The 26,047-nt window shown below is 39.1% G+C and overlaps 1 protein-coding gene across 1 annotated transcript in view; it reads right to left on the reverse strand.

The window, feature by feature from the left end:
* Positions 1-26,047, reverse strand: part of LAMA2 (laminin subunit alpha 2) — a 705,005-nt gene that overhangs the window by 14,162 nt on the left and 664,796 nt on the right. The window contains exons 57-60 of the mRNA XM_089333528.1: positions 25,019-25,195; positions 17,081-17,229; positions 11,457-11,633; positions 11,042-11,210 (exon numbers count right to left, since the gene is read on the reverse strand). Coding sequence (XP_089189654.1) covers positions 11,042-11,210; positions 11,457-11,633; positions 17,081-17,229; positions 25,019-25,195 — 672 coding nt within the window. The remainder of the gene's footprint in view (positions 1-11,041; positions 11,211-11,456; positions 11,634-17,080; positions 17,230-25,018; positions 25,196-26,047) is intronic.

Raw genomic sequence — 26,047 nt, forward strand, 5'->3', positions numbered from 1 at the left:
TCCAGCAGTTTGCCTGCTGTTTAGTATACTTCTCCCTTCCTCCTTTCTACATCTCCCCCAGGGTGGAGTCACTCACCCTGCAGCTCAAGCTTTTATTTACCTCCTAACACTAAGTTTTTGAGAAAGAGGGTGAGCACGCACTCTCATCCTCTGATTCCCTCCCAAATGCCCACAGTGGCAAGAGCAGGGATCGGGGAACTCATGTGGGTGGCAGGGTCCTCAACTACTTGAGCTATCACCTCCTCCTCACAGGGGGCGCATGAGAAGGAAGCTGGGATTGGAGTAGAACCTAGACTCCCTCCTTTCCCCTCCCCCACCCCCAAGCATTGCAATGCAGAGTGAGGGCATTCTGACTAGCAGGTCAAATGCCTGTCTCTTAGCTACTATCATTTTAATGGGAAACATGTGAGATGGAAAAGGAATTGTGCTGTGCTTTGCATAAGAATAAAACCATCTTGTCTGTAAGGATGTTTTCAACCCCGCTTCCCAAGGAAATGTAGCTAAGCAAGAGAAGAGGTAGGAAAAGACCTTCTGATGAGGTGATATTAAGGAACTTTTAAAGAATGGTCATTGAGAAATTAATCTTTCCCTTCTCAGCTAATGTGAGCTTGAGGGGAAATATCAACTTAATGGACGTGATGTTTTATTTGTGTTATTTTGGAAACACTGGTTGCTGAAATGTGTTAAAACAACAGGAAAAAAAAATCAGGATCGCAACAGAGGCTCATCAATCTCAACATGTTACAATTCTGCCACCTTGTGGGGACTGCATGTATTTGGGGGAAGAACATAAGAAAGGACACATGTGCTTGCTTACTTATTTGTCTTGCTTGGCAGGTGACAATTGCAAGCAGACAGAACTGGGGTGGGAAGTGTGCTGTGGCAGGACACCTACTGAGGAAACAGTGGCGTGGCTGGAGGTGATTCTGAAGGAAGCTGAGTTCCCCACAAGCTAGATTTGGAGAAGTGAACAGTGTAAAAAAAAGATCAGCAAGGAACCTGAAAATCTTGTCATTCACGCATTGTCACACATTTCAGGTCAGAATAAAATAGTGGTCATTTCATACTGCTGGTTGGTGGCTGACATTTGGAAATGAGTTATTGGATTCATGGAAGCCTGTGATTCATTAATAAGCATCCCTTGAATGTAGATAGGTTCAGAGCAGAGATTTAAGTGGCGTTTGTCAAGACTGGCATCTTTGTTCTTGAAAGCACCAAATGACAAATCGCCATAAAAATTGCATAACTTTCTTTTCTCATGAACCAATAATCCCCTTAACAAATGTGGGCTAAAATCATATCTGATGCTTTATGATGATCTTCTTGATGGATGCATACTGAGTAGAAGATACTTTTCATAGCACTGACTTCATTGTTCTAAAATATCTCTCTACTTAAGCTGTTATTGAGAACTTATATTTTGATAACTTCCTGCACATGAGTTCTTTTGGAGGGTTCTGGGTATTTACAGTAATATTTACACACTAATGCCTTAAGAGACATTTCTTGGAGTATGGGAAATAGTGTTTTTCCTTTAAACCCATATCTGTATCCAACTGACTGATCCCTTAGCCTTGATTGTCCTCAGCCTTCAAAGTTGTAGCATTAAAGCTGTTAGAGGAATCACTTTCTTTTGCTCTATTCTTTCTTTCTCTGCCCACTTCTTCACCCAGTTCCCAGAGCTGCTATCAACATAGGAGTTCTTCATGACTACTTCTATTGTTCTTCGTTTTCACATTTTAAACTTGTAGGTTCACAGTTCAACTTTCCAGTAAAATTCAAGTAAACAAATGCATCCAGATCAGTGAATCCAAGTCCACATAGGCTATGCTTGTTATTAAGGTTGGGTATAAACAGTGCACAGAACTTGCAGAGAACTTGTCACATTTTGACACATCAGTACATTTCTGTAATATTCAAAGTCCAGACTTTGATGTATCCTATGATTTGCCATCCTCTATTTGAAATACCCACCATTGTAATACACAGAAATGTTTTCTCCAGTTATAAATGGTCTAAAGAATAGGAAGCATAAAGAGCAGAGCAGACACCATACTATAAAATGAGATAATCTGCACAAATGTCCTTTATGAGATTCTAATATACATTACTCAGAGTATTGACACCCATTTCATAGAACAGGGCTTTCCCAAGATACTCTTGAGTTGCCCGGGACTGCAATCAATGCTGTCATCAAACTGCACACTGCTACTGGAGTTGGGTGTGAGAGGTATAAAGGAGAAAAAGAAGGGCACAGAGAACAAGAGGTCATTCCTGTAAACTCTGCTAGAACAAACGTGGAGCAATTACAGGCAGTTCTCACTTCAGGAATAAACCTGGAAGCCTTAGTTTTTAATCATTTAAATGCTGATTAAAAATGGTAAGAAAATTAGGGGAGACATGAAATCTATTAACTATGTCACATTTGGAGTCTGTAATTGTTTAAAAATGGAATATTCACCACCATTCCTCCTTTTTCTTAGTACTGGCCCCCACCATAGAAGTGTGAAAGATGAAGCTAAGTAGTTAACACAGAAAAATTAATACAGGGCTGAGCACTGAGTCACAGCTTGGAATTCCCACATCTCCTATTGCAGTGCCAGTTTGAGTCCCAGCTGCTCCACACTTCCCATCAAGCTTTGTGCTAATGTGCCTGGGAGGCACCAAATGATGGCCCAGGTACTTGGGCCCCTACCACCCATGTGGGAGACCTAGATGGAGTTCCTTTCCCAGCCCTGGCTGTTGTGAGCATTTGGGAGTGTATCAGCAGATGGGAAATTTCCTATCTGTCTCTACCTATCATTCTGCTTTTCAAGTAAATATTTTTTAAAGATAGAAAAATTATAACCGATGGAATAAATAAAGGGGAGAGTGATCCAACATGGGAAGTGAGATACTCAGCAGACTCATAGAATGGCAGATGTCCTAAATAGCACTCTGGCCTCAGAATCAGCCCTAAAGGCATTCAGATCTGGCTGAAAAGCCCATGAGAGTATTTCAGGCATGGAAAGCCAAGACACTCTGGCAAAAGATCTCTGCGAGTGAGATCCCAGTGGAAAGAACAGGTCTTCAAAGAGGGAGGTACCTTTCTCTGAAGGGAGGAGAGAACCTCCACTTTGACTATGACCGTGTCTAAACAAGATAAGAGTCGGAGAACTCAGAGGGCTTCCATAGCCTTGGAAACTCATGACTGGAGCATAGGGAGATTACTGAGGCCATAGACAGGAGAGTCAATTGGTAAAGTCAACAACAGGAGTCACTGTGCACTTACTCCTCATGTAGGATCTCTGTCCTTAAAGTGCTGTGTATTGAGATTTAATGCTATAATGAGTACTCAAACAATATATTTCACTTTGTGTTTCTATGGGGGTGCAAACTGTTGAAATCTTTACTTAATGTATACGAAACTGATCCTCTGTAAAAAAAAAAAAAAAAAAAAAAAAAAAGAAATTATCAACTCCCAACTTGACTCTCACTGGGATTAAACATGACAATAGGTCTGCTCTGATTTCATCATCATTTTAAAAAAAATCATCTATTATTTTTCACTTTATGTTTCTGTGTGAGAGCAAACTGTTGAAATCCTTACTTAATGTATACTAAGCTGATCTTCTGTATATTAAGATAATTGAAAATGAATCTTGATGTGAATGGAGGGGAGAGGGAGTGGGAAAGGGGAGGGTAGTGGGTGGGAGGGACGGTATGGGGGGGAAGCCATTGTAATCCATAAATCGTACTTTGGAAATTTATATTCATTAAATAAAAGTTAAAAAAGATAGAAAAATTAATGATGTAATGTTACCATGTTCCAGGAATTGTGCTAGATGCTTTGAAAATTATGTTTAATTTATTTCTTCATAATTATCCTTCAAGGTAGATATACTTGTTATTTTTCAAAGGGTTGTCTTACAATCTGATGAGACAAGGAACCTGCCAGAGTTCACTGAGAGTGTAGGTGTGCTGTGGCAGGAAATGCAGAGTGCTTTGCCTCCCTCTCTGGCTCACAATCATGGTGTCTTACTAATTATTGCAGTTCATAGGTTCTTAATAAATATTCTTATAGGCAAACTCCAAGATTTTAGTAACTTTCAAAAAGATACACCTCTTCCTACAAAAGAGAGAAAATAAGAAAACAAATTAAAAGGAAAGATACATATGGCTTCATGATGTGAAACTAAATACCATGTGATTCAGGAGAGATGGAAAGTTTGAAAATTATGATTCTGGCCACACAGTTAAAATTATGATGTTCTAAGAGAAGGGGAGAAACAAGTTAGAATTTAGTATTTGTATTTTAGTGCAAACTGTCATTCATGTGTAGGGCTGGGTTATATGTTCTTGGGCTTTTTTCCCTCAGGTGTAAACTTAGAGTTGGAATCCTTAGGGTCTTTTCTACCATAAATGGCTTACAATCTTTTGCAAACCAAGCAATTGGGCTACTACTCAACTCTCTTTCTTGTTTCTCATCTACTAAGTGGAATTTGCTGTTTTCAGAAAAGTTAAAGCATACACTGTTGGGAAACAATGGAAATCAGATTAAAACAGAAGGTTAAAAAAAGAAAAAAAACACAAGAAACCTGTTCCTCAACAGTCAAGACAAAGGCTGTTCAAAATCACTGCTTCTCAAAGTGTCAAGTTCACTTCTACAAACTGCCTTTAGGTGCTCTATCAGTTATCACAGGTCAGGGGGAACATGTCCCTTTGGGACTGACTTATTTCAATACGTATGATGTTTTCCAGATTCATCCATTTTGTTGCAAATGCTGGACTTCATTTTTTTTTTACCACTGTGTAGTATTTCATGGTATACATATCCCATAATTTCTTTATCCAGTCTTCAGTTGATGGGCATTTGGGTTGATTCCATGTCTTAGCTATTGTGAATTGAGGTGCAATAAACATGGGGGTGCAGATAAGCCTTTCATATGCTGAATTCATTTCCCTTGGGTAAATTCCCAGGAGTGGGGTGGCTGGGTCATATGGTAGGTCTATATTCAAATTTCTGAGGTATCTCCATACTGTCTTCCATAGTGGCTTTACCAGTTTACATTCCCACCAACAGTGGATTAGGGTACCTTTTCCCCCACATCCTGACATTTGTTGTTTGTTGATTTCTGTGTGAAAGCCAGTCTAATGGGTGTGAGGTGTAATCTATATGTATATAAAGTTAATTGAAAATACTTAGAAAAAATAGAAGTGGGAATAACAGAGGGAGGAGGATGAGGGATAGGAGTGTGGTTGGGAGGGTGGGTATGGTGGGAAGAATCACCATGTTCCTAAAGTTCTAATTATGAAGTGTATGAAGTTTGTAACTGTAAAGCTCTATAGTTCTGCATGTATTCTTACAGAGTTACTTCTAAGGGTACAGTTTAAAAACTTGCCATGGGACCCCAGATCCCATTAAGCTGGGTGCTAAAAATAGCACTTTAAGTGTTAAAGTGATCACGTGGATGAGATTAAGTATTTTTTTTTTTTTTTATTGACAGGCAGAGTGGACAGAGAGAGAGAGACAGAGAGAAAGGTCTTTCTTTGCCGTTGGTTCACCCTCCAATGGCTGCCACAGCCGATACACTGCGGCCGGCGCACTGCGCTGATCCAAAGCCAGGAGCCAGGTGCTTCTCCTGGTCTCCCATGGGGTGCAGGGCCCAAGCCCCTGGGCCATCCTCCACTGCCTTCCCGGGCCACAGCAGAGAGCTAGCCTGGAAGAGGGGCAACCGGGACAGAATCCGGCGCCCCGACTGGGACTAGAACCTGGTGTGCCGGCACCGCTAGGCGGAGGATTAGCCTATTGAGCCACAGCGCTGGCCGAGATTAAGTATTAAAGTGATCATATAAATAGGATTAAATGTCTGGTAATAATAATAGAATTAAAAAAGAGTGAATGCTCCAACATGGGAATCAGTCCACATGCAGACTCATAGAATGACAATTGCTTTAAGTAGCACTGTGACCTCAGAATCAGCTCTTCAGGCAATCTGGTCTACCTGGAAAGACTAGGGGAGCATTTCAGGCATGGAAAGCCAAGACACTGTGGCAAAAAATGTCCTACATGAAGGACCTCTGTGGGTGAGACCCCAGTGGAAAGAAGGGATCATCAAAAATGTACTTTTCTCTGAGGGCAGGAAAGAACTTCCACTTTGCTTATGGCCTTGTCTGATGGAGTTTGTGGATTCAAAAGGCTTCCATAGCCTAGGCAGCTCATGTCAAGAGCCTCAGGTGATTACTGATGTCATACATAAGAGTGTTAATTGTTAAATTAACAACCAGAGTCACTGTGCACTAACTTCCCATGCAGGACTTCTGTCCTCAGAGTTGTATTATGAGAGTTAACAGTAAAACTTGTTCAAAGATTTATTTCATTTTAGTGTATTAAGTGGAGGATATTCTTATGTCTTATAAGTTTTAGTTATGCCTAAGTGTCCAACTCCATTGCTTGTTTTCTTATGTGCTTCCTTAATTATAAAACTTGTTCTCTAGTGCTTATTTTCTTTAAATGTATTAAATGGAGGACATTCTTATTCTCATAAATTGTAGTTATGTCTAAGTGCTTGCAAAAGATGTATCATTCTTGGGTGGTTATTTAATGTTAAGTTTCTCAAAAGTGAAATTAACTGGAGATGCAATGACTTTGAACAGCTCTTGTCTCAACTGTTGAGGAACAGTTTATTTTTGTGTGTGCAAATTGTTGAACTCTTTACTTACTATAGAGTTGGTCTTCTGTGTATAAAGTTAATTGAAAATGGATCTTAGTGGAGAATGAGTGGGAATGGGAGAGGGAGGGGGAGGAGGGGTGGGAGTCTAGTTTTGGTGTGAAGAATCACTATATTCCTAAAGTTGCACTTATGAAATGCAAGAAGTTTGTATTCCTCAAATAAAGGATTTTTGGGGGGGGGGAATAAAAGGTCAGAGCAGGAGAACGATGACTGAGTATGTGGGTGCCATGCCCTTCCTAGAACCACAGCCTGGGTAAAGGTTAGCGCAGGCTCCTGGGCAAGTCAGGGCCTGTTTTGGGTGGATCGCCTGGGGCAATTTAAATTCTCAGCCTCTGTTTCCTCACTTATACAAACATGTACCAAGGAGCTTTGCAAAATTTTCCCAGTAAGAACAAACACTTCTATCACCCTTCCTAAGTACAGGACATTTTCCTGGTTGTTTTACATATACTGACTCAATCTTTACCACAGCCCAGGGAGGCAGGTGCCTCTGTCATCTCTATTTTACAGAGGAAGGAACCGAGGCATGGAGAGGTGAGGGGAATTTCCCAACCTCCCATCATTAGTAAATGCGGACCTGAGAGATTAAAGCAATTCATTCTAGAGACTATTCCTGAGTTCTAGGCTATGTACAAATATTACACACATGCAATTTTGGACATTGTTAATAATTATAACAAAAAACCAGAAGGTTATAAGAAAACTCACATGAGTGAAGAACTCCAGACCCAGAGGAGCAAGAATCTTTATTTTCAGAAAAGATAGGCTGTGTTCTTTAGAAACTACAGAGGGATGTGCTTGAGATCCCCTATAAAGCAATATTTGCTTGGGACTTAGAAAAGTAAAATGATCAATGGAGTCTAGCAGAATTTTCCTTTTAAAAGCCAAGCCAAACAAAACAAAACCCAAACCTACACCAACATGCTGAGCGACCTGGATGAAGGAAGTTCCACTGATAAAATCCACAAGGTATTACTTGATCAAATAGGGTACCTAATTAATATTCAACAGCATACTGCAGCTGTTAAATCCATGAAAACATTTGCAGGTGCATTGATAGAAATCCAATAGACTAAGGGAGAATTTCAGTGTCTCCTGAGCTGATCATTTTGCGTAGTAAGGTCTATTCTAGGTACTATATTTTGTAAGGGCTATTTAAAGCTGAAAATATTGTTCATTAAGGATATGGTAATTAGAAATTAGGTTATATAAGCAATACCTGAGTTTATGGAATATTTAACCTATTGAGGGTGAAGATAGCTATTTTTAAATCCTTGAAGAAACAACAGAGAAAATATAAACAATGTTAGGGGTAGGGAACTTTTTTTCCTGCCAATGGCTATTTAGATATTTATAACATCATTTGCAGCCACACAAAATTATCAACTTAAAAATTAGCCTGCTATAGATTTGTTGAACTTTGAGTCCCCAACTTCAGTTGCTTTGGCAGGGCCAGACCAAATAATTTGGTGGACCTGCACAGCCCTGGGCCAGACAATTGCCACCCCTGGATAAAAGAAGGATGTTGTTTTCCTTGAATGTAACCATGGCTTCCTACAATTAGACTCTGTCTCATCACAACAACAGGAAATCCTTATCAATGAAGTGTCTAAGCAAAGGTGGCAAGTCCACATCTAGTGTCACATGCAAGAGTTCATAATCGCCATAGTGATTTTACCAGATGATCTCCAGTGCTCTAGCCAATTATAGCCAAGTGAAATGGATAGAAACTTGATTCTGTTTTCTCTAGGACACAGTTTTATAAATGGTCAGAAAGACCTCAAGGTCAAAGTTTATTCAACTATAGATAATATTGAATTCTTCAACTGGAAACATTCTTGAGCCTGGGAAACTCATGCTTTTAAGATGTATAAGGAGGATCAATAACCTTTCCTTTTCTGTGGAAAGAACTAGCCTGAGACTATATTATGAAAGAGCTGAGGAGACATTCTGAAATCCATGTGGCAGATCTCAGTGAGGCCTTGGAAGGAAAGCAACAACTTGAACTAATCTCCACCTGACTGATGGCCCCCACTTGTTAGTTGCTTGTGTGATCTTAGACAAATACTATTCCCATTAGTATAGCCAAGTGTAAATAAAACAAGAGTGTGTGGTGATCAAATGAAACAATGGATACAAATGCTTGGCAGAAGAATGGACCCATACTGATTGTTTGGTAAATGCAAAGATTCCTCACAATATCCATGTTGGCATGCTGCTTCCGATTTTCAAAGGACTTCCATGTACATTGTATTATTTGATTAATAGGAAGCAGGCATTTAGTGAAGCAGTTAAGACACCTGCATCCCATATCAGAATGACTGGGACTGAATTCTGCCTCCAGCTTCCTCCTAATGCAGACTCTGGGAAGCAGCACTGATGGCCCAAGTAAATGAGCTCCTGTCGTCCATGTTGGAGACCAGGATTGCATTCCTGGCTCCTGGCTTCAGCTCAGATGCAATGGCTGTTGCCAACAGAAACTTGGTCTGTCTCTTTACCTCTCAATTAAATAAGAAAAAAATACCCAACTTGGTGTAGGTAAGATAGGTGTAATATCTACATTTTACGGAACATGAAATGATGCTGAGTGACAAATTTTCCTGGATGATGACCCATTAGCTTCTCATTTACTAAACATTACTAATGACAAGGAGCATACTGCTTATAGAACCACCACTCCCCTCATGGAAACCAAGGAAGAGAATGAGATATTAGAAGGTTTTCAAAATCTGTACTCAAGACAACATTTCCTAACCATTTTTAGCATGGGTTATATATATCGTGCGTGTGTTGCCAAGAGCAAAGTGAGACCGAGCTTTTGATTCAGTGGTGGTAAGAATGTAAATTGGTATAACCTTTGGGAAAAGCCATTCAGATAGGTGTATTGAGAACCTTAGGTATATTCATTGCTGGGCTTCATAACTCTCCATATCTGAATCTATTCTAAGAAAATAATCAGAAATAAATATTTGCACAGAAGTGCTCATCAGTATAGTTTCCAATAGTGAAAAACTGGAAATAAGGAGAAAAGCCCACAATGGGCTCTTATGAATAGGATAAATTATAAAGTCAAAACATTATAGTGGTAACAGCCAGACTTTGGAGTTGGACTCATGGGACTAAAATCCTTATCTTGACATTTACTAGCTGTGTCAGGAGGTTAGCTAACTCAAGCTATCTAATTCTTAACAATGCAATTAAAATGGATTGATTATTTATACTTCACAGAGTTGTTATCAGAGGGATATATAATATTGGAAGGTAATGGCTTAGCCAATTTCAAATGTTACAATAGTAATTGCTATATATCATAATTATGCCATTTATTAAATGGCTAGTATATGCAAGGCATTTAGAAAACAGTATTCTTTTAAAATTATGCTAATAACTCTTTGACATATGCACTGTTGGTATCCTCATTTTATAGATGAAGAAATGGAGGCACAACTAACCAAAATGGCTTTCCCAGATTCGTATAGATCTTAGGGTAGAGGGCTGGATTTGAACACAAGCATTCTGACTCAGCAGCCCACATTCTCATCAAAGATCACCTACTTCACATACTATGAAATATTTTATGTGTGTGTATGTGCATATATAACATAGACATACACACACAATTTAGAAGGAGTTTTAGTTGCATGTAGTCATCTCTTGATATCCACAGGACCCCCTTGGTTACCCACCTACTGATGCTAATTCCTTATATGGAATGGCATAGAATCCACATATAGCATAAGCATATTCTCCTGTGCATCAAGAAATTACTTGAGTACTTAATTATCTGTAGATTACTTGAATACTGAATATGATATAAATTCAATGCAAATAGTTATTGTTTAGAGAATAATGGCAAGAAAAAAATTCTGTATACAGACACAATTCTTTTTGGGCTTTTTTGATCTGCAGTTGGTAAAAATCTGTAGATGTGGAGAGCTGACTGTATTAATTTTTAAAAGCAGGATTCCAAGTCATATATGTGGGATGAGATCTGTGTAAGCTGCAGAGGAGAGGGACTGAGAATCCACAAGGTTGTCCTCATGTAGTGGCATCACAGGGGGCTTTTATTCTTGACTCTGGGATATTTCTGTGCTTTCCAACTTTTCAACTGAAAACATTATTTTATATACACAAAAATTGAGAGCATATATATATATATGTAAATAGAAGTAATTGAAAGAAGATTTGAAGAGGATATGCTTTAACAGACAGTACCCTTCACTCAATTCCAGCATATATTCTACAATGTATACTCTACTGATACAGTCCTGCAGGTGACTCAACATTCTGGGTAAAAACTAGAAAGCAACGAGGATATAATCACTTACATGTGCCAAAATTGGGGTGGGTGTAGGGAAGGCTGAGGTGGGAACTGGCTCAGGCTGGGTGACTCTTTCAGTTGGAACTGCTCCATTTTCATGTTCAGGAGGTTTTTGAAGAGCACAGTGACCAATATCTGCATTTTTGAAGGACACGGGCTGTGCAAAGTCCATGGGACTATGGAAGAGAATTAACATTTTCCTTATTTTTCACTGTCCTCCTTTCTTTACAATGACATCAGATCCTCCCATTCCCCTTCTTAAGGCCATCAGTGCAATTTTCTAAATTTAACTTGAAGACCTTTATAGTTTCCTTCCCCCATGCATGATTTCAGATAGTACAGATGCAAGTGTGAATCTCATACCACGTCCACCACCACCACCAACAGCAAAACAAAACCCGGTAGCAAGGAATTTCACTTACACAGAGTTAATAACGAGATTCCATACACAGCCTTCAAAAGGAGGAATATTTCTGAGTGGGGAAGGCTGAAATTCTGGTGGTGCACCGCCAACAAAAAGCTTTTTAACTTCAATGGCCTGTTCTGCCGTCAGGTTTTGCATATACTTTCTGTCTTCGTCAATTTGGACAGTAAAGAGGCTGACAAAACATTTAAAATAAACAGGTATAAATAAGGTATACAGCACTCAGTAGAGGTGGAAGTCAAATCCGTCCCTGCTACCCTCACCTCCCTGGTCTCTCCCGTAGCTTTGAAGTGAGCCAAGATTGGATGGTTATTCTGCACTAAGCAAATGCTATTGTTTCTCAAAATCTTGTCTGGTGCCTCCCTTGTTAACTCTCCCTGGATGTTTACTGAAACCAGGCAATGGTGCAGCTGCAGCATTAACATCTGGCAGAGGTGACAGCAGTAGTCTGTAGCCCAACACAGGAGCCTGTAGGAACCAAGGCAACTTGTACTGTGAAGTAATGTCTAATTGTATCAGGATCAGTGGGGTTAGCACAGCATGGGGTCCCATTTTGTTTGGCTCTCCATTTCTTGGTTTGTACTAGCTATTATCTTCTTGCTAGGGGACCAACTGTACTCCAGAGAGCTTAGATTGCAGGAATCAACAGCAAACACAGTCCATTTTACAAAGCATGTAGCTGCTGGCTTTTGAATAGAAGAGGCAGGCAAGAATACCAAGCTAATTGTTGCTTGCAAGGATTTTCCTTAGTGGCTACTTCATTAATTTCCCTAATTTGCTTATGAGAGATAACCCACACACTACTTATTGAGAACCTCAGACTACTTATTCACAATAATCCTTGGATCCCTGGGCGAAGAATCAGGAAGAGACAAAGAGTTCTGATGATGAAAATGACCAAAGGCATTTTTCTCTTTGTTCTAGAAGCAGGCTTTGCATTGTCAATCCCAAAAGTCATCTTACTATTAGTCATAAGTATTAGTCACTAGCCCGAGGATCATAAATGAATTACTGAAAACTTACTTCATATCTGGGGAGAAAATTAAAGTACTTGGGTGGAAAATTCAATTTTATAATGCCATCTTACTTGATTTTATAAAGAGGCAAAAACCACATGTGGAACTGGAAACAATAAACTGGAGCAACGATGCTCTGGATTGGCATTGAGTCATTGGCCCACTTAGGTACAATTCCAAAGTAAAAGAATGGAACAAAAGATGGGTTTGGCTATGGCTTGGGGAGTATGGAGGGCACAGGTCAAATTTAATTTCAAAGGCAAAATAGGGGGAAATGACATTTATTTCAGCAGTCTGTGGAAGAATGCATTGGCAAAAATCAAAGTCACAACTTCTGTTGACAGTGTTGGTGGTTTTATGACACTGATAGAAAAGTATGTATGTAGTTGCGGGCATGTGTGACTCATTGAGAAGCCCCTCCTCCCACATCTCTGTTTCCTTTGGCAAATGTGGCCTCTTGCAGGATGAAACAGTGCTCCTAAGGGTTTTAATGAGAGCTGAGGCCACCATGACAGATGGTCCAAGGAGAGGAAATCTTTGCTCTTGGTGAGAGTTTTAAAGAGCCGAAGGGCCTCCCCTTTCTGGTGGAAACTTCTCTTTAGCCCGGTGCTGCCTCAAGGACTAGGACTACTAAGAGAAGTCCTTGTTACTGGAATACAGGGTGGTGGTGTAGAATGAACAAGGGCTCGCAGAAAGAACACACTGAATTAACTTTGAGTGTGGAAGCTCACTAGCTGTATGACCTTGGGCAAATTATTTAATCATGCTGTCTCTTTCTATTCATTTATAAAATGGAGCTAAAAATACCTACTTCAAACAGGGTAAATCATTAATTAAGGGAGTGCCCTGAGGCTGTATTAATTAATAAGGGCATTGATAGAAGATCATAGTTGAGGCCTGCTTGCATTCTGCAGTCTAGGAACATCAAATCCATATCATTGATTTAGTTCTTTTGTACAGAAGGACATGACAAACATGTCCATATGCTTCTGGTTCATTTTCCTGCTCTTTAAAATATTTAACAAATTTTTACTTATTGCCCATTATGTGAAAAAATCATATTGAACATTACTTTTTAGTGTATAGTAGTCAGCTATAATTATTTTTGAATTTCAGTTGTTAGAGTTTCATAATTAGATACTTTATTCTTATATTCTGTTTCTTGTTTGGAAATATTGTTTGAAGACATTTTCTAAGTTGCTCCCAAATGGATAGAATATGTGGAAGAAGATATTAAGCCAAGCAAGTACCTTGGTAATTTACATGAAAAGCCAAACAACCAAATTAGTAATTTACATAAAAAACCTGAATTTTTTTTGAGGGGCAGAGGGAGAGAAAGAAAGAGATAGATTCTATCCACTGGCACATTCCCTAAATGCCTAATATAGCTGGGTCTGGTTGGGGCCAGAGCCAGGAGCATGGCACACAATCCAGTTCTCATACATGGATGGCAGGAACCCAATTACTTGAGCTATTACTGCTTCCTCCCTGGGGTTGCAGATTGGAAGCAGGAGTTAGGATCCAGAGTGAGGGCTTGAACCCAGGTACTCTGGTGTGGGACCTGGATGTCTTAACTGCTAGACTAACTGCCTGTGCACTGATTTTTTTTTTTTTCCTGATTAAACATGTTTTTGATGCTAAGAAAGAAGGGGCTGGGGGGCCGGCACTGTGGTGCAGCAGGTTAGTGCTCTGGCCTGAAGTGCCGGCATCCCATATGGGCACCAGTTCTAGTCCCGGCTGCTCCTCTTCCAATCCAGCTCTCTGCTATGGCCTGGGAAAGCAGTAGAAGATGGTCCAAGTCCTTGGGCCCCTGCACCCACATGGGAGACCAGGAACAAGCTCCTGGCTCCTGGCTTCGGATGGGTGCAGCTCCAGCCATTGTGGCCAACTGGGGAGTGAACCATCGAATAGAAGACCTCTCTCTCTGCGTAACTCTTTCAAATAAATAAATAAATGTTAAAAAAAAAAAAAAGGAGTTGGTTGTACTATCCAAATAGTGATCTTATTGTGGAAAGTACAAATTATTCCTATAACCTCTCTCCAACCCTGCAGTCTTTAAGCCTGATTCTATACCTGTGTGCAGAATGCTGTCACAAAGGAGAAACCCAACTCAGTTTATCTTATTCACATAAACAGCTATTTCAAGCCTTTATGGGTGAAGGCTTTTGTTCTGTTAGAACTACTGGCCACTGAGGTAGACTCCAGTAGATGGATCAGAGGGCAAAGCAGGTACAGAAGCAGAAGTTGCTAAAGTAACAAGAAATTAGCTACCAAAAGAGGGAGACAAGTGAGAGAGTTGAGGAGGAGAGATAGAGGTAGATAAAGGACAATCTTAAGAAGTTTATCGCCCTAGTTTGGTGAAAAATCCAATGATTCTATGAAGAGGGGTTTCAGACAGCTATAGTCTGGAAAGTGTTGGAAGGAAGCAATTATTTCCAAATTATTTGTGGTATATCATCAATATGAATTAATTTAAAACTTGAAGGTCACAAGTAAGAGTAACAGTAGCTCGCTGAACATAGAAGGAGGTGTTTAAGTCAAACATATCTGGGTTTAAAGCTTGGCTCTGTTACATATGGTATGTAATTTTGGACAAGTTAATTAAAATTTTCTCATCTGTGATGAATGGATATTAATAGAGATCTCATTAAGAATGATTAAAAGACATAATCTTTGTCTAGTACCTGACACAGAACATGCCACAGAATAGGTGTAACAAGCATTAGAAATGTTTCTGGTTGCAGTTCTTGCGGTCATTAGTGATCTCTGGTTAGTCAGTTTTATGTGGCGCTTGCTTAAAGGGCTAATGATGGTTGCATTCCGACCTTAGAGTGTTGAATGAGACCTGATGGAGGGAAATGTGCTCCTGATTTGGCACAGAGTTCACTGGCTACACACTAATATGTCCAATACATTATCCTGTAATCAACAGTAAATGGCAAAACTGTTTGTTTATATGGCCAATTAACCGAATGACCAGCTTTCGGTGATGTGCTATGCACTGAGCTTAATCAAATAAAAGCTGGATTGATGGTCAACAGCTGTGAGGTTGGCATAATAAAATGCCCTTCTTGAAGAAACACCTGTTAAAAGGACACCTCGGTACAACATGGCATTGGGGAATTTCAGGATAATCTTTCCTCAACAGAAGAATGTATTTTGGTTGATTTTTAGCTAACTATATTTCTCAAATCTGAGTTTGCTTACAGAAATTCTTTAAAAGCTTTTTTAAAATTAATTTTCCACAATGAGAAAGACGACAGAGGGCCTCTAATTCAGTCAAGAAGGCACGCAGAATCAGTATTCTACACATACCCTGAAAGTCAAATGAAAACAATTCAGTTTGCCTTTCTCCTCTGAGACCACGACTACAGTATCTGGCTCACAGAATAGCAAAAGTTGCCAGTCTGTCCAAATATTGATCCCTCATTTGTCTTAATCATGGCGTCCAATCTTCTCAGTTAGCAGACACTCTGCATGACTGCTCAGCATCAACTCAGCACACAACCTAATGCTCTATATAATAAGAAAATGAGCTGAAGAAAGCTTCATTATTTACTCAGAAGAAAAGAAATCCTTGTTGCTAATCTAAACTGTGATCCACACCAGAGGGTAATTAGAGAAGGTAGATTTTCACCATAGAAGTGCGTCTATTTACTTGTACAGTGGCTACGCATTCATACTCTTGTTGCATTAGAAGTATTCTCTGTGTTTTGGGGTTTCATCAAATTGGATTTCCAGTTCTTGCCTATGTCCTCGGCCTGACAAATGGCTGGCTGGCTTGAAGGTCTGAGGTCCCTGAAGTCTCTGACTTCTGTTTTCTTTCTCTTTAATTGTCTTTCTAAACTAATTACCTCTCTGTGTTGCCACAGAATGTTTTGATGAAAAATACAGACGGCTTTGCCAACAAAGTCAGTAGAAAGTGCGGCAACGTTCTGAATAGATGAGAACTCAGTTTGCGCACTTATTAAGGTCAATTCCATGGCTCCGGGCTCACGAGGGATGGGGACAAGAGCTGCCATGAATCTGATATGGAGATAGCCCCATAAATGGATCTCAGGGCAGCAGCCATTTCCCTTCTCTCTGCTTCCTTGCCGCGAAGCCACACTGCGGGGACTCTGCACACCTTGGAGAGGGAAGCCAGGAGGGGGAGCGCACGTAACAGGCTCAGTAGGTCCTGCAGCTGCTGCCACAGCCTATGCCTATGACAGATTTCTAAGCAGCTGCCATAACTGCTTTGGAACCTGAATGAAATAGCGGCTGCCAAAGGCTGCTGGCTCCAGCTGAGCTGTTCTGTGTGTTTTGCTCTGTGCATACCTTATGTGAGAAGAGACTATTCCAGAGGTGCAGAGGGAGGGGAGTTTCTTAGCTGTAGCTTCGGAAGCTCTGTTGGATTTTTGCAAAGGTGGAAAGAAAAACCGCACAGAATACAAACAGTAAGAGCAGAACATCTAAGTGTCCAGGTAAATGAGGTTCCCGAAGTAGACACATGAAGAAGACAGGAAGCCATTTTATTGTCTTGCAATGCATAGCGGGTTCACAGAGCGATGCTAGCACAGGAAGTTCATGTTAGTCCCAGCAGTAAGCCCTCCAGTGCTCTCGTTACCCTCTCGTTCTCTCCACGTGCACGGAATGTTCTCTCCCATCATGAAAGAGACCCGGCTCTGGTTTGATGACAATTTTCCTCATGGTGCGTGCCCCGGTGGAGAGATGCACTTCCAGGCGGCCTTTGTTGAGGAATATCGCATAATAAGCCTGCAATGACAAACGGTAATCGAAGACTAACCCAGGGTCTTCTCAATGACTTAGCTTCAGAGATTCTGAGACAGAATTGCGGGAGCATCTGCTCTGAGATCTTACCTGACAGTGAAGACACTATGTGTTCTTAAACAGAGTCTTATTAAAACCAGCCGGGAATACATTGCTACTCATGGACTTTTTAAAAAATAAATTTATTTATTTATTTATTTATTTGCCTGTTAGAGGATGTGGAGAGTAGATGTATAAGAGAGGAGTTGTCTGCAAGACACATTTGCAGTGTTGAAGGTAACGGCTGTGCTCACAGGCGTTGCTCTCACTTACAGAACCCACCAGGAAACAAAGGGTGTCAATCAAGTCCTTTTCCCTTACATGCACAGGTGGACAGCTAGCTTCTGGAAGTGAGGTCCGGCTCTCAACCTCTTGGCATTTTGAGATGAGGCCTCAATCTGCTTGCTAAGCCAGTGGAGTTGATCACTATCACTAACATGCATGTTGTCTCCCACATTTAGAAAGGAAGAGGACAATTTTTCATCACAAGCATGTCTGCTTTCTACTTGCTACTGTTACCATAGCAACCAGTATGGTTTTGATATCCGGTTATGAACCCCAGGGAGTTTGAATGCAGTTCTTTTCCTCAAAGCAGGTGCCACATGTACTCCGTTTTTTGTGGGGCACCAAAGCACCTGCTGCAAAATCAGTGCTCAGTCCTTCAAGAGTCATCTGCGATGGTGGGAATAGTTTCCATCAGCATCGTCATGTCTTCAGTAATTTATTAAATCATCTCGACAGCTTTTTGCCCTACACAAAATGTTCTGAGGAGCTGTGGATTGGCACTCACCATCCATCAACAAACTGTGTGCTCAAAATTTCTTAATTGTTTGATATTTCAAACCCATTGAGCAGAAAGCAATCACAAATAACCAATGGATATCAAAACTTTCAGCTTTGAAATATAAAAATGTCAACTGAATCAAGAATGGTTCTATAACAGACATGAACTACCTAACATTATTTCCTCTTCCATAAAGCATTTTTATGAGATTCTAGAAACTAGATCCTCATGAAAATGTTGGAATATTGAAATGTCATTCCTAATTGTACTATAGTGTTAATTTAAAATTTTTAATATAAGCATGGCTTATTTTAAGAATTATCTTGAAATCTAGTGATTCAAGTTCATTTATTATTTACTGATGAGAAATATGGAAGATGTAGAAGTGCTTACTTAGTTGTGAATGTCTAAAGAAACAAGCATCTTTTAATAGAAATCAATTTCAGAATGTTTGGTGTGGTTCTCTTATGACTAAGTTGTAATTTATGATAGCAAGAAAATGGTTTTATTTTTCAGAATCAAAGGATAGAGGATTCAAGAGAACCTGTAGTTTTATAAGTATTCAATGATTATATGCTCAGTAACAAAATTAAATACCTTTTCTTCCTCATCAAAAATATTTTTATTGACTATTTGATAAATACCTCACTTTGATTAAGCTGTGCGGACACTGTGCAACTGAATCTGCCTAAATCTATTCAATTTAAGAAATAATATTGCTTTATCTCTTGTGAGAGTATTCCCAATCCCATCTCCCTGTTTTCCTAATTTAGAGTAACCACTAATATTGCAGTTATAAGTACAATTCCTTGATTTTTCAAATCATTTTTGAAAATCCACACATAAATCTGTAATGTTGTTTACTGCTACTTGTATGAGAAATATATAAAAATGTCATAGTACAAGATTTCATCTAGCTTATATTTAGTTGTTATTTAATCCTTTATACTTCTGCCTAATATTTCATCATGCAAAAGTGGCACAGGTTGCTTATCTGGACTCCATCCGATGAACATATTTGTTTTTAATTTTTCTGCTTCTAATATTTCTGCTATCATAAAGGATGCTGCTATGAATATGTTTTCATGAATTCCATTGTGTGCGGCTGCAAAAGTTTAGGTCTATATCTAGCAGTGGAATTGCTGGCTTGTAAGAGGTGCACGTGATCAGTCTTAGAGTAGGGTCAAATTGTTACCCAAGTGACTGCAGGAATTTCCTCCTCCTCTGCACCATGATTAAGGATTCCCTAGTTTCTAGGACTTCTCAGGATGTGGTATTACCATATTTCTTTGTTTTAGCATTCTACTGGGTATAGATACAGTGTGGTTTGAAGTTACATATCCCCCATGATGATAATGAACATTCAAAAATTATTTCTGAGTCAATTATGTTTTCTCTTCTGTGACGTATCTACTCAATCTTTCGTATGTTTCTATCTTGTTGGTTTGTTAAGAGTTACTTTCCTATTCCAGTTCCTACTGTTTTGTTGGTTAATTTGTATGGAATGTTTCCAGGCTGGGGCTTGTGCTTGGTGTTGTTTGATTAGAGAATGTTAAAGATAATGTAGTTTCACTAACAATCTTGTTTTGTTCAAGAAATAATTTCTTTCTCCAAAGTCCAAAACTATCCTTCTATATTCTAAAGATGTTAAAGTTTGTTCCTTCCATATTTCAGACTTTTTTTTTTTAACTTTTATTTAATAGATATAAATTTCCAAAGTACAACTTTTGGATTATAGTGGCTTTTTCCTCACATAACCTCCCTCCAATCTTTACATACAGAAGTAAAGATTTCAACAGTTTGCACCCACACAGACAAAGTATAGAGTACTGTTTTAGTAGTAGTTTTACCGTTAATTCACATAGTACAACACATTAAGGACAGAGATCCTACATGGGGAGTAAGTGCACAGTGACTCCTGTTGTTGATTTAACACTGGGATTTACTTTTTGGTTTTGGTGGGTAGTACAAATTTGTTTCATATTTTCCACTTAGGTAACTAATAGACCTGAAATCATTCATTGAAAGGCCCACGGTGCTCTCAATGATCTATGACATCACCCACTATTGAAAGTTGTTTGCATTTATCTTTGGGGGTATATTCAAGGATCTCCATTCTGTTCTACTGGGACAGTTTTCCATGAATGAGCACCAGTCTATCACAATCTACAGCTCAAGCTTCCAATGTGCAGATATCTGGTAGGGCAGCTCCATCACCTTAATCTTCTATTTCAGAAGTTTTGGGGGCTTTTGACCTTTGATATTAATTTTAAAACTAGCTTGTGATGATTCACAAAAATATGAGTGTGATTTTTAAATTAAAATTGAATGATGTACCATTTGAGGAATAATCACCATATTTTAAACATTAAGCCTTTAACATCTTTCAGTGGAATTTTACAATATTCTCCATATGGGTCTTATACCAATTTTGTTACTTTTTAAAAAAAATCATCTACATGTTCTTATACTATATGTACCTTTTTGTTTCTTAATTTACTGCTTAAGTTCAGTGCAGAAATAATAGCCACCCTTTTGTTGGGCTTGATTTCACAGCAAACATCTTAATGTTTTCAAGAATACTTGCTGTAGCTTTCATACAGATAACTAAGAAAGCTCCTTTCTCAGACTGAATATTTTAAAAATTATGATGACTACATGATTCTTAGATTTTTTTTCTTTTTTTTTAAACTTTTATTTAATGAATATAAATTTCCAAAGTACAGCTTATGGATTACAATGGCTTCCCCCCCATAACGTCCCTCCCACCCACAACCCTTCCCACTCTCTCTCCCCTTCCATTCACATCAAGATTCATTTTCGTTTCTCTTTATATACAGAAGATCAGTTTAGCATACATTAAGTAAAGATTTCAACAAACTTAGATTTTCTAATGTTAAACAACCTTTGTCTCTCTGAGATAACCCATGTTATTCATGTTTCTAAAACTTTGGATTCTGCTTGCTAATATTTTGTGTAGAATATAATTTTTTAGGAAAAGAAAATTTATAATTCCTAAATATTAAATGCTGATTGATTTTTAAAAAAATATAGTCACAAATCATGTGATTTGGTTTATAAGTATGTATTAACATTTAAGGACATTTTTATACATCTATGTTCAATTTTATGTTAAGAGTTCAACAAATAGTATGAAAAAAAAAAACCCTGTTCCTTAGCAGTCAAGACAAAGGGTGTTCAAGTCATTGCTTATCAAAGTGTCAATTTCACTTCTACAGATTACCTTTTGTGTGCCCTATTAGTTATCATAGGTTAGGGAGAACTTATGGTATTTGTCCCTTTGGGACTGACTTATTTCATTAAGTATGATGTTTTCCAGATTCATCCATTTTATTACAAATTACCAGATTTCATTTATTTTGACTGCTGTGTAGTATTCCATGTTATACATATCCAGTAATTTTATCCAGTCAACACAGAGTTAAACATAAGTGGATAAAGTCAATTGAAAATAAATCTCAGTAAAAATTAAGAGTGGGAGTATGAATGGGAAGGTGGGCATGGTGGGAAGAATCACCATGTTCCTAAAGTTGTAATTATGAAGTGTATGCAGTTTGTAACTGTAGAGCTGTATAATTTTGCATTCATTCTTACAGACTTACTTTTAAGGGTATAGTTTGTTGAAATCTTTACTTAATTTATACTAAATTGATCTTCTGTATATAAAGATAATTGAAAATGAATCTTGATGTGAATGGAATGGGAGAGGGAGTGGGAGGGAAGTTGGGGGGGGAGCCATTGTAATCCATAAACAGTACTTTGGAAATTTATATTTATTAAATAAAGTTTTTTAAAAAGGGTACAGTTTAAAAACGTGCCATGGGACCCCAAGTCCCATTAGCTGGGTGGTAAAAATACCATCTTAAGAGTTAAAATGATCATATGGATAGGAATAAGTGTTTGGTAATAATAATAGATAGAATTAAAAAGAAGTGAATACTGCAACATGGAAAGCAGTCCATACAGCAGACTCATAGAATGACAATAGCTTTAAATAGCACTCTGACCTCAGAATCTGCCCTTAAAGCATTCTGGTCTGGCTGAAAAGCCCACGAGAGCATTTCAGGCATGGAAAGCCAAGACACTGTGGCTAAAAATATCCTACATGAAGGACTTTGGTGGGTGAGACCTCAGTGGAAAGAAGTGGTCATCAAAGAAGGAGGTATTTTTCTCTGTATGGAGGAGAGAATTTTCACTTTGCTTTTGGCCTTATCTAAATACTGACAGAATCTGTGGATTCAAATGGCTTCCATAGCCTAGGCAGCTCATGTCAAGAGCCTCAGGTGATCACTGACATCAGACATAATAGTGTTAATTATTAAATTTACAACAGGAGTCACTGTGCACTACCCATTTAGGACATCTATACTCAAAAGAGTTATATTATGTCTAAGTGCTTGCAAAAGATGTATCATTCTTGGGTGCTTCTTTAAAGTTAATTAGGTTTCTAAAAAAATGGTGAAATTAACTTCAAAATGCAATGACTATTTTTTTTTTTTTTTTTTTGACAGGCAGAGTGGACAGTGAGAGAGAGAGACAGAGAGAAAGGTCTTCCTTTTGCCGTTGGTTCACCCTCCAATGGCCGCCGCGGCCGGCGCACCGCGCCGATCCGGTGGCAGGAGCCAGGAACCAGGTGCTTTTCCTGGTCTCCCATGGGGTGCAGGGCCCAAGCACCTGGGCCATCCTCCACTGCACTCCCGGGCCACAGCAGAGGGCTGGCCTGGAAGAGGGGCAACCGGGACAGAATCCGGCGCCCCGACCGGGACTAGAACCCGGTGTGCCGGCGCCGCTAGGCGGAGGATTAGCCTAGTGAGCCGCGGCGCCGGCCAATGACTATTTTTTTAACCTTTATTTAATGAATATAAATTTCCAAAGTGCAGCTTATGGATTACAATGACCCCCCCCCCATAAATTCCCTCCCACCTGCAACCCTCCCCTTCCATTCACATCAAGATTCATTTTCAATTCTCTTTATATACAGAAGATCAATTTAGTATCTATTAAGTAAAGATTTCAACAGTTTGCACCCACACAAAAACACAAAGTATAAAGTACTGTTTGAATACTAGTTATAGCATTAATTCACATTGGACAACACATTAAGGACAGAGATCCTACATGAGGAGTAAGTGCACAGTGACTCCTGTTGTTGACTTAACAAATTGACACTCTTGTTTATGGTGTCAGTAATCACCCGAGGCTCTTGTCATGAGTTGCCCAGGCTATGGAAGCCTCGTGAGTTCGCTGACTCTGATCATATTTAGACAAGGTCGTAGTCAAAGTGGAAGTTCTCTCCTCCCTTCAGAGAAAGGTACCTCCTTCTTTGATGACCTGTTCTTTCCACTGGGATCTCACTTGCAGAGATCTTTCATTTAGGTCATTTTTTTTTTTTTTTTGCCAGAGTGTCTTGGCTTTCCATGCCTGAAATAGTCTCATGGGCTTTTCAACCAGATCCGAATGCCTTAAGGGCTGATTCTGAGGCCAGAGTGATGCAATGACCTTGAATAGCCCTTGTCTCGACTGCTGAGGAACAGTTTTCTTGTTTTTTTTTGTTTGTTTGTTTGTTTTTGTTTTGTTTTTGTGGCATGCAATTTTTTGAATTCTTTACTTAGTATAGAGTTGGTCTCCTGTGCATAGTTAATTGAAAATGGATCTTAGTGGAGAATGGGACTGGGAATGGGAGAGCAGGTATGGTGGGAAGAATCACTATATTCCTAAAGTTGTACTATGAAATGCATAAAGTTTGTGTTCCTTAAATAAAAGGTTTCTTGGGGGAAAAATAAAACATTTCTTTAAAAAGAAAAACGTTTTTTAAGGAGTTCATTCTTCTGATCATGGCAGACTAGATAATTTCTGTGAATTAGTTCACTGAGAAGCTAAATTAAATGGAAATTTTTGTATATTTTAAAATTAATTACATATATTTTTAAAGATGTATTTATTCTTTGAAAGGCAGAGTAGCAAAAAGCAAGAGGTATCATCTGTCCCCAAATGATTGCAATAATCAGGGCAGAGGCAGGAACTTCATACATGTCTCCCACACAGGTGGGAAGAACCCAAGAACATGAATCATCACTCACTACCTCCCAGGTGCATTAGCAGGCACCAGGATCAGAAATGGAGTAGGCAGTACTCAAACCAAGCACTCATATGAGATGGAGGTTTCCCAAGCAGCATCTTAACCTGCCATGCCACAAACCCACCCCCCAAAATTGTATTTTGAAAAGATAAATTGATGGTATTAGAGGAATACAAAGGTAGTGAAGAGTTACGACGTCTGTACCTTGGCAGTTGAAGAATGGCTTTTGATGGAATCAAATGGTCAGAGGATGTAAATACTCAAATCTATACTCTGACAAAGCAGATACTCCGTTGGCTTTATTTTAACCCCCTTGAGGTATATATATATATTGTGAGCTACAGTCATCCATGGTTTTTGGCTGTGTTTGATTTGCCTCCTTCTACCCCTCTTTGCCTTTCTCTGTGTTCAGAAAACTCATTCAAGATGAGTCAGGCTCCAACACACTGTACCTGGTTAACTAGTGCAATTGGGAAATGACAGTAGGACTCTAAATGCAAATGTAAGGAACTCTAGCTGAATATCTATGGATCTGGTAAGAAATCAGACTTAGAGAAAAGATTAATATAATCTGAATATATCTCGAGCTTTCCTTCATATATATGTATATGCTCAGCTCCGCTGAATAGAGGTGCAAATACGAGTGTGTCTGGGCACCTGGAATTGACCAATAGGAAAATCCTAGAGAAGACACTGTCTTAAGATGATGAGAGAAAGATAGGTTAGTCTGGATAAATGGAACATTCAGGCTTGGTTAACCAAGATGAGAGTAGAAATAAATGGCACAATTAGAAAGATCAGTTTGATAAAAGCACTAGAGAAAATGCATTATTAACAGGGCGTGAGGGTACCTGTCCAGTCTGCCTTCGTTTTCTCCTGGGTGGGGCAGGTGCCCCTCCGCTTCCCAGGAGGATGATCCCAGACTCGTTCCTGGTGCTGAACGACAGGTTGATTTCTGTTCCTACATCGATAGGCACAGGGGAGAGCTCCACGAAACCAGGCTTGGAGAAACTAACTGTGTGAACGTTCTGGGGGTCAAAGAAGAGAAGAAACACTAGAAACTTGACATTCATGTCTCCATCGCACTCATCCTACTCAAGGTCTATGAAATACATTGTCATTTTAGAAAGTGTGAAAACCCACAGTTTCATGGAGAGCTCAATATCAGCTGAAGAAATAATCTTTCCAGTTATAACCTCAAATACTTCAAATGGCAGTTCGCGTTAAAATGAATATCAAGGCCTCTGCTTTTTATTCTAGAACTGTTTGAAAATACAGAAGAATTCTTATTGATAGATGACATTTTATTTGGGAACAAGGCTACCTTCCTGAGCCTCCCTTGAGAACACTATAATTAATCCCTTGAATATATTCTGTCAGTTGTTTTACAGATGAGTATGACCATGTTCTGTGTTTACATTCTTCCTCATGATAAGCCCAAGGTAAATACGCTCATTGCTGTAAAATGGATAAACACTCTCCAAAAGCATTTTTAAAAATCAATTGAAGCCTAAAACTTAAAGATGAATCTGTTTTTTTTTTCTGCAAAATTAAAATCGTGTCATTTAATTACATTTTAGACGATAACGAAATGCAAAAGAGAGAGAATTCCATTCCCATATCCCAAAGCTACGATAGAGCTTTCGAGACTCCACTCACTCACTAATTCATTCTGTTTCAGTCTAGCACTCTTCTCTCTCTTCCTTCCTACACTGAGCTGAACCTTGCCGGACCTGTTCATTTGCAACGTCTTTTTTCATTTCAATAAGTGAGGTCCATCTCTCTGTCAGTAAATATAAATTATCATCACTTTTAACGGCTGGGAGACATTCCAGGGTATGAATGTGCTAGTGTTAATTTACACCAGCCCATGTAGTTGG

This window comes from Oryctolagus cuniculus, chromosome 5 (genome assembly GCF_051225735.1).
Source record: "Oryctolagus cuniculus isolate XC-2025 breed Fujian yellow rabbit chromosome 5, ASM5122573v1, whole genome shotgun sequence".
Lineage (NCBI taxonomy): Eukaryota > Metazoa > Chordata > Mammalia > Lagomorpha > Leporidae > Oryctolagus > Oryctolagus cuniculus.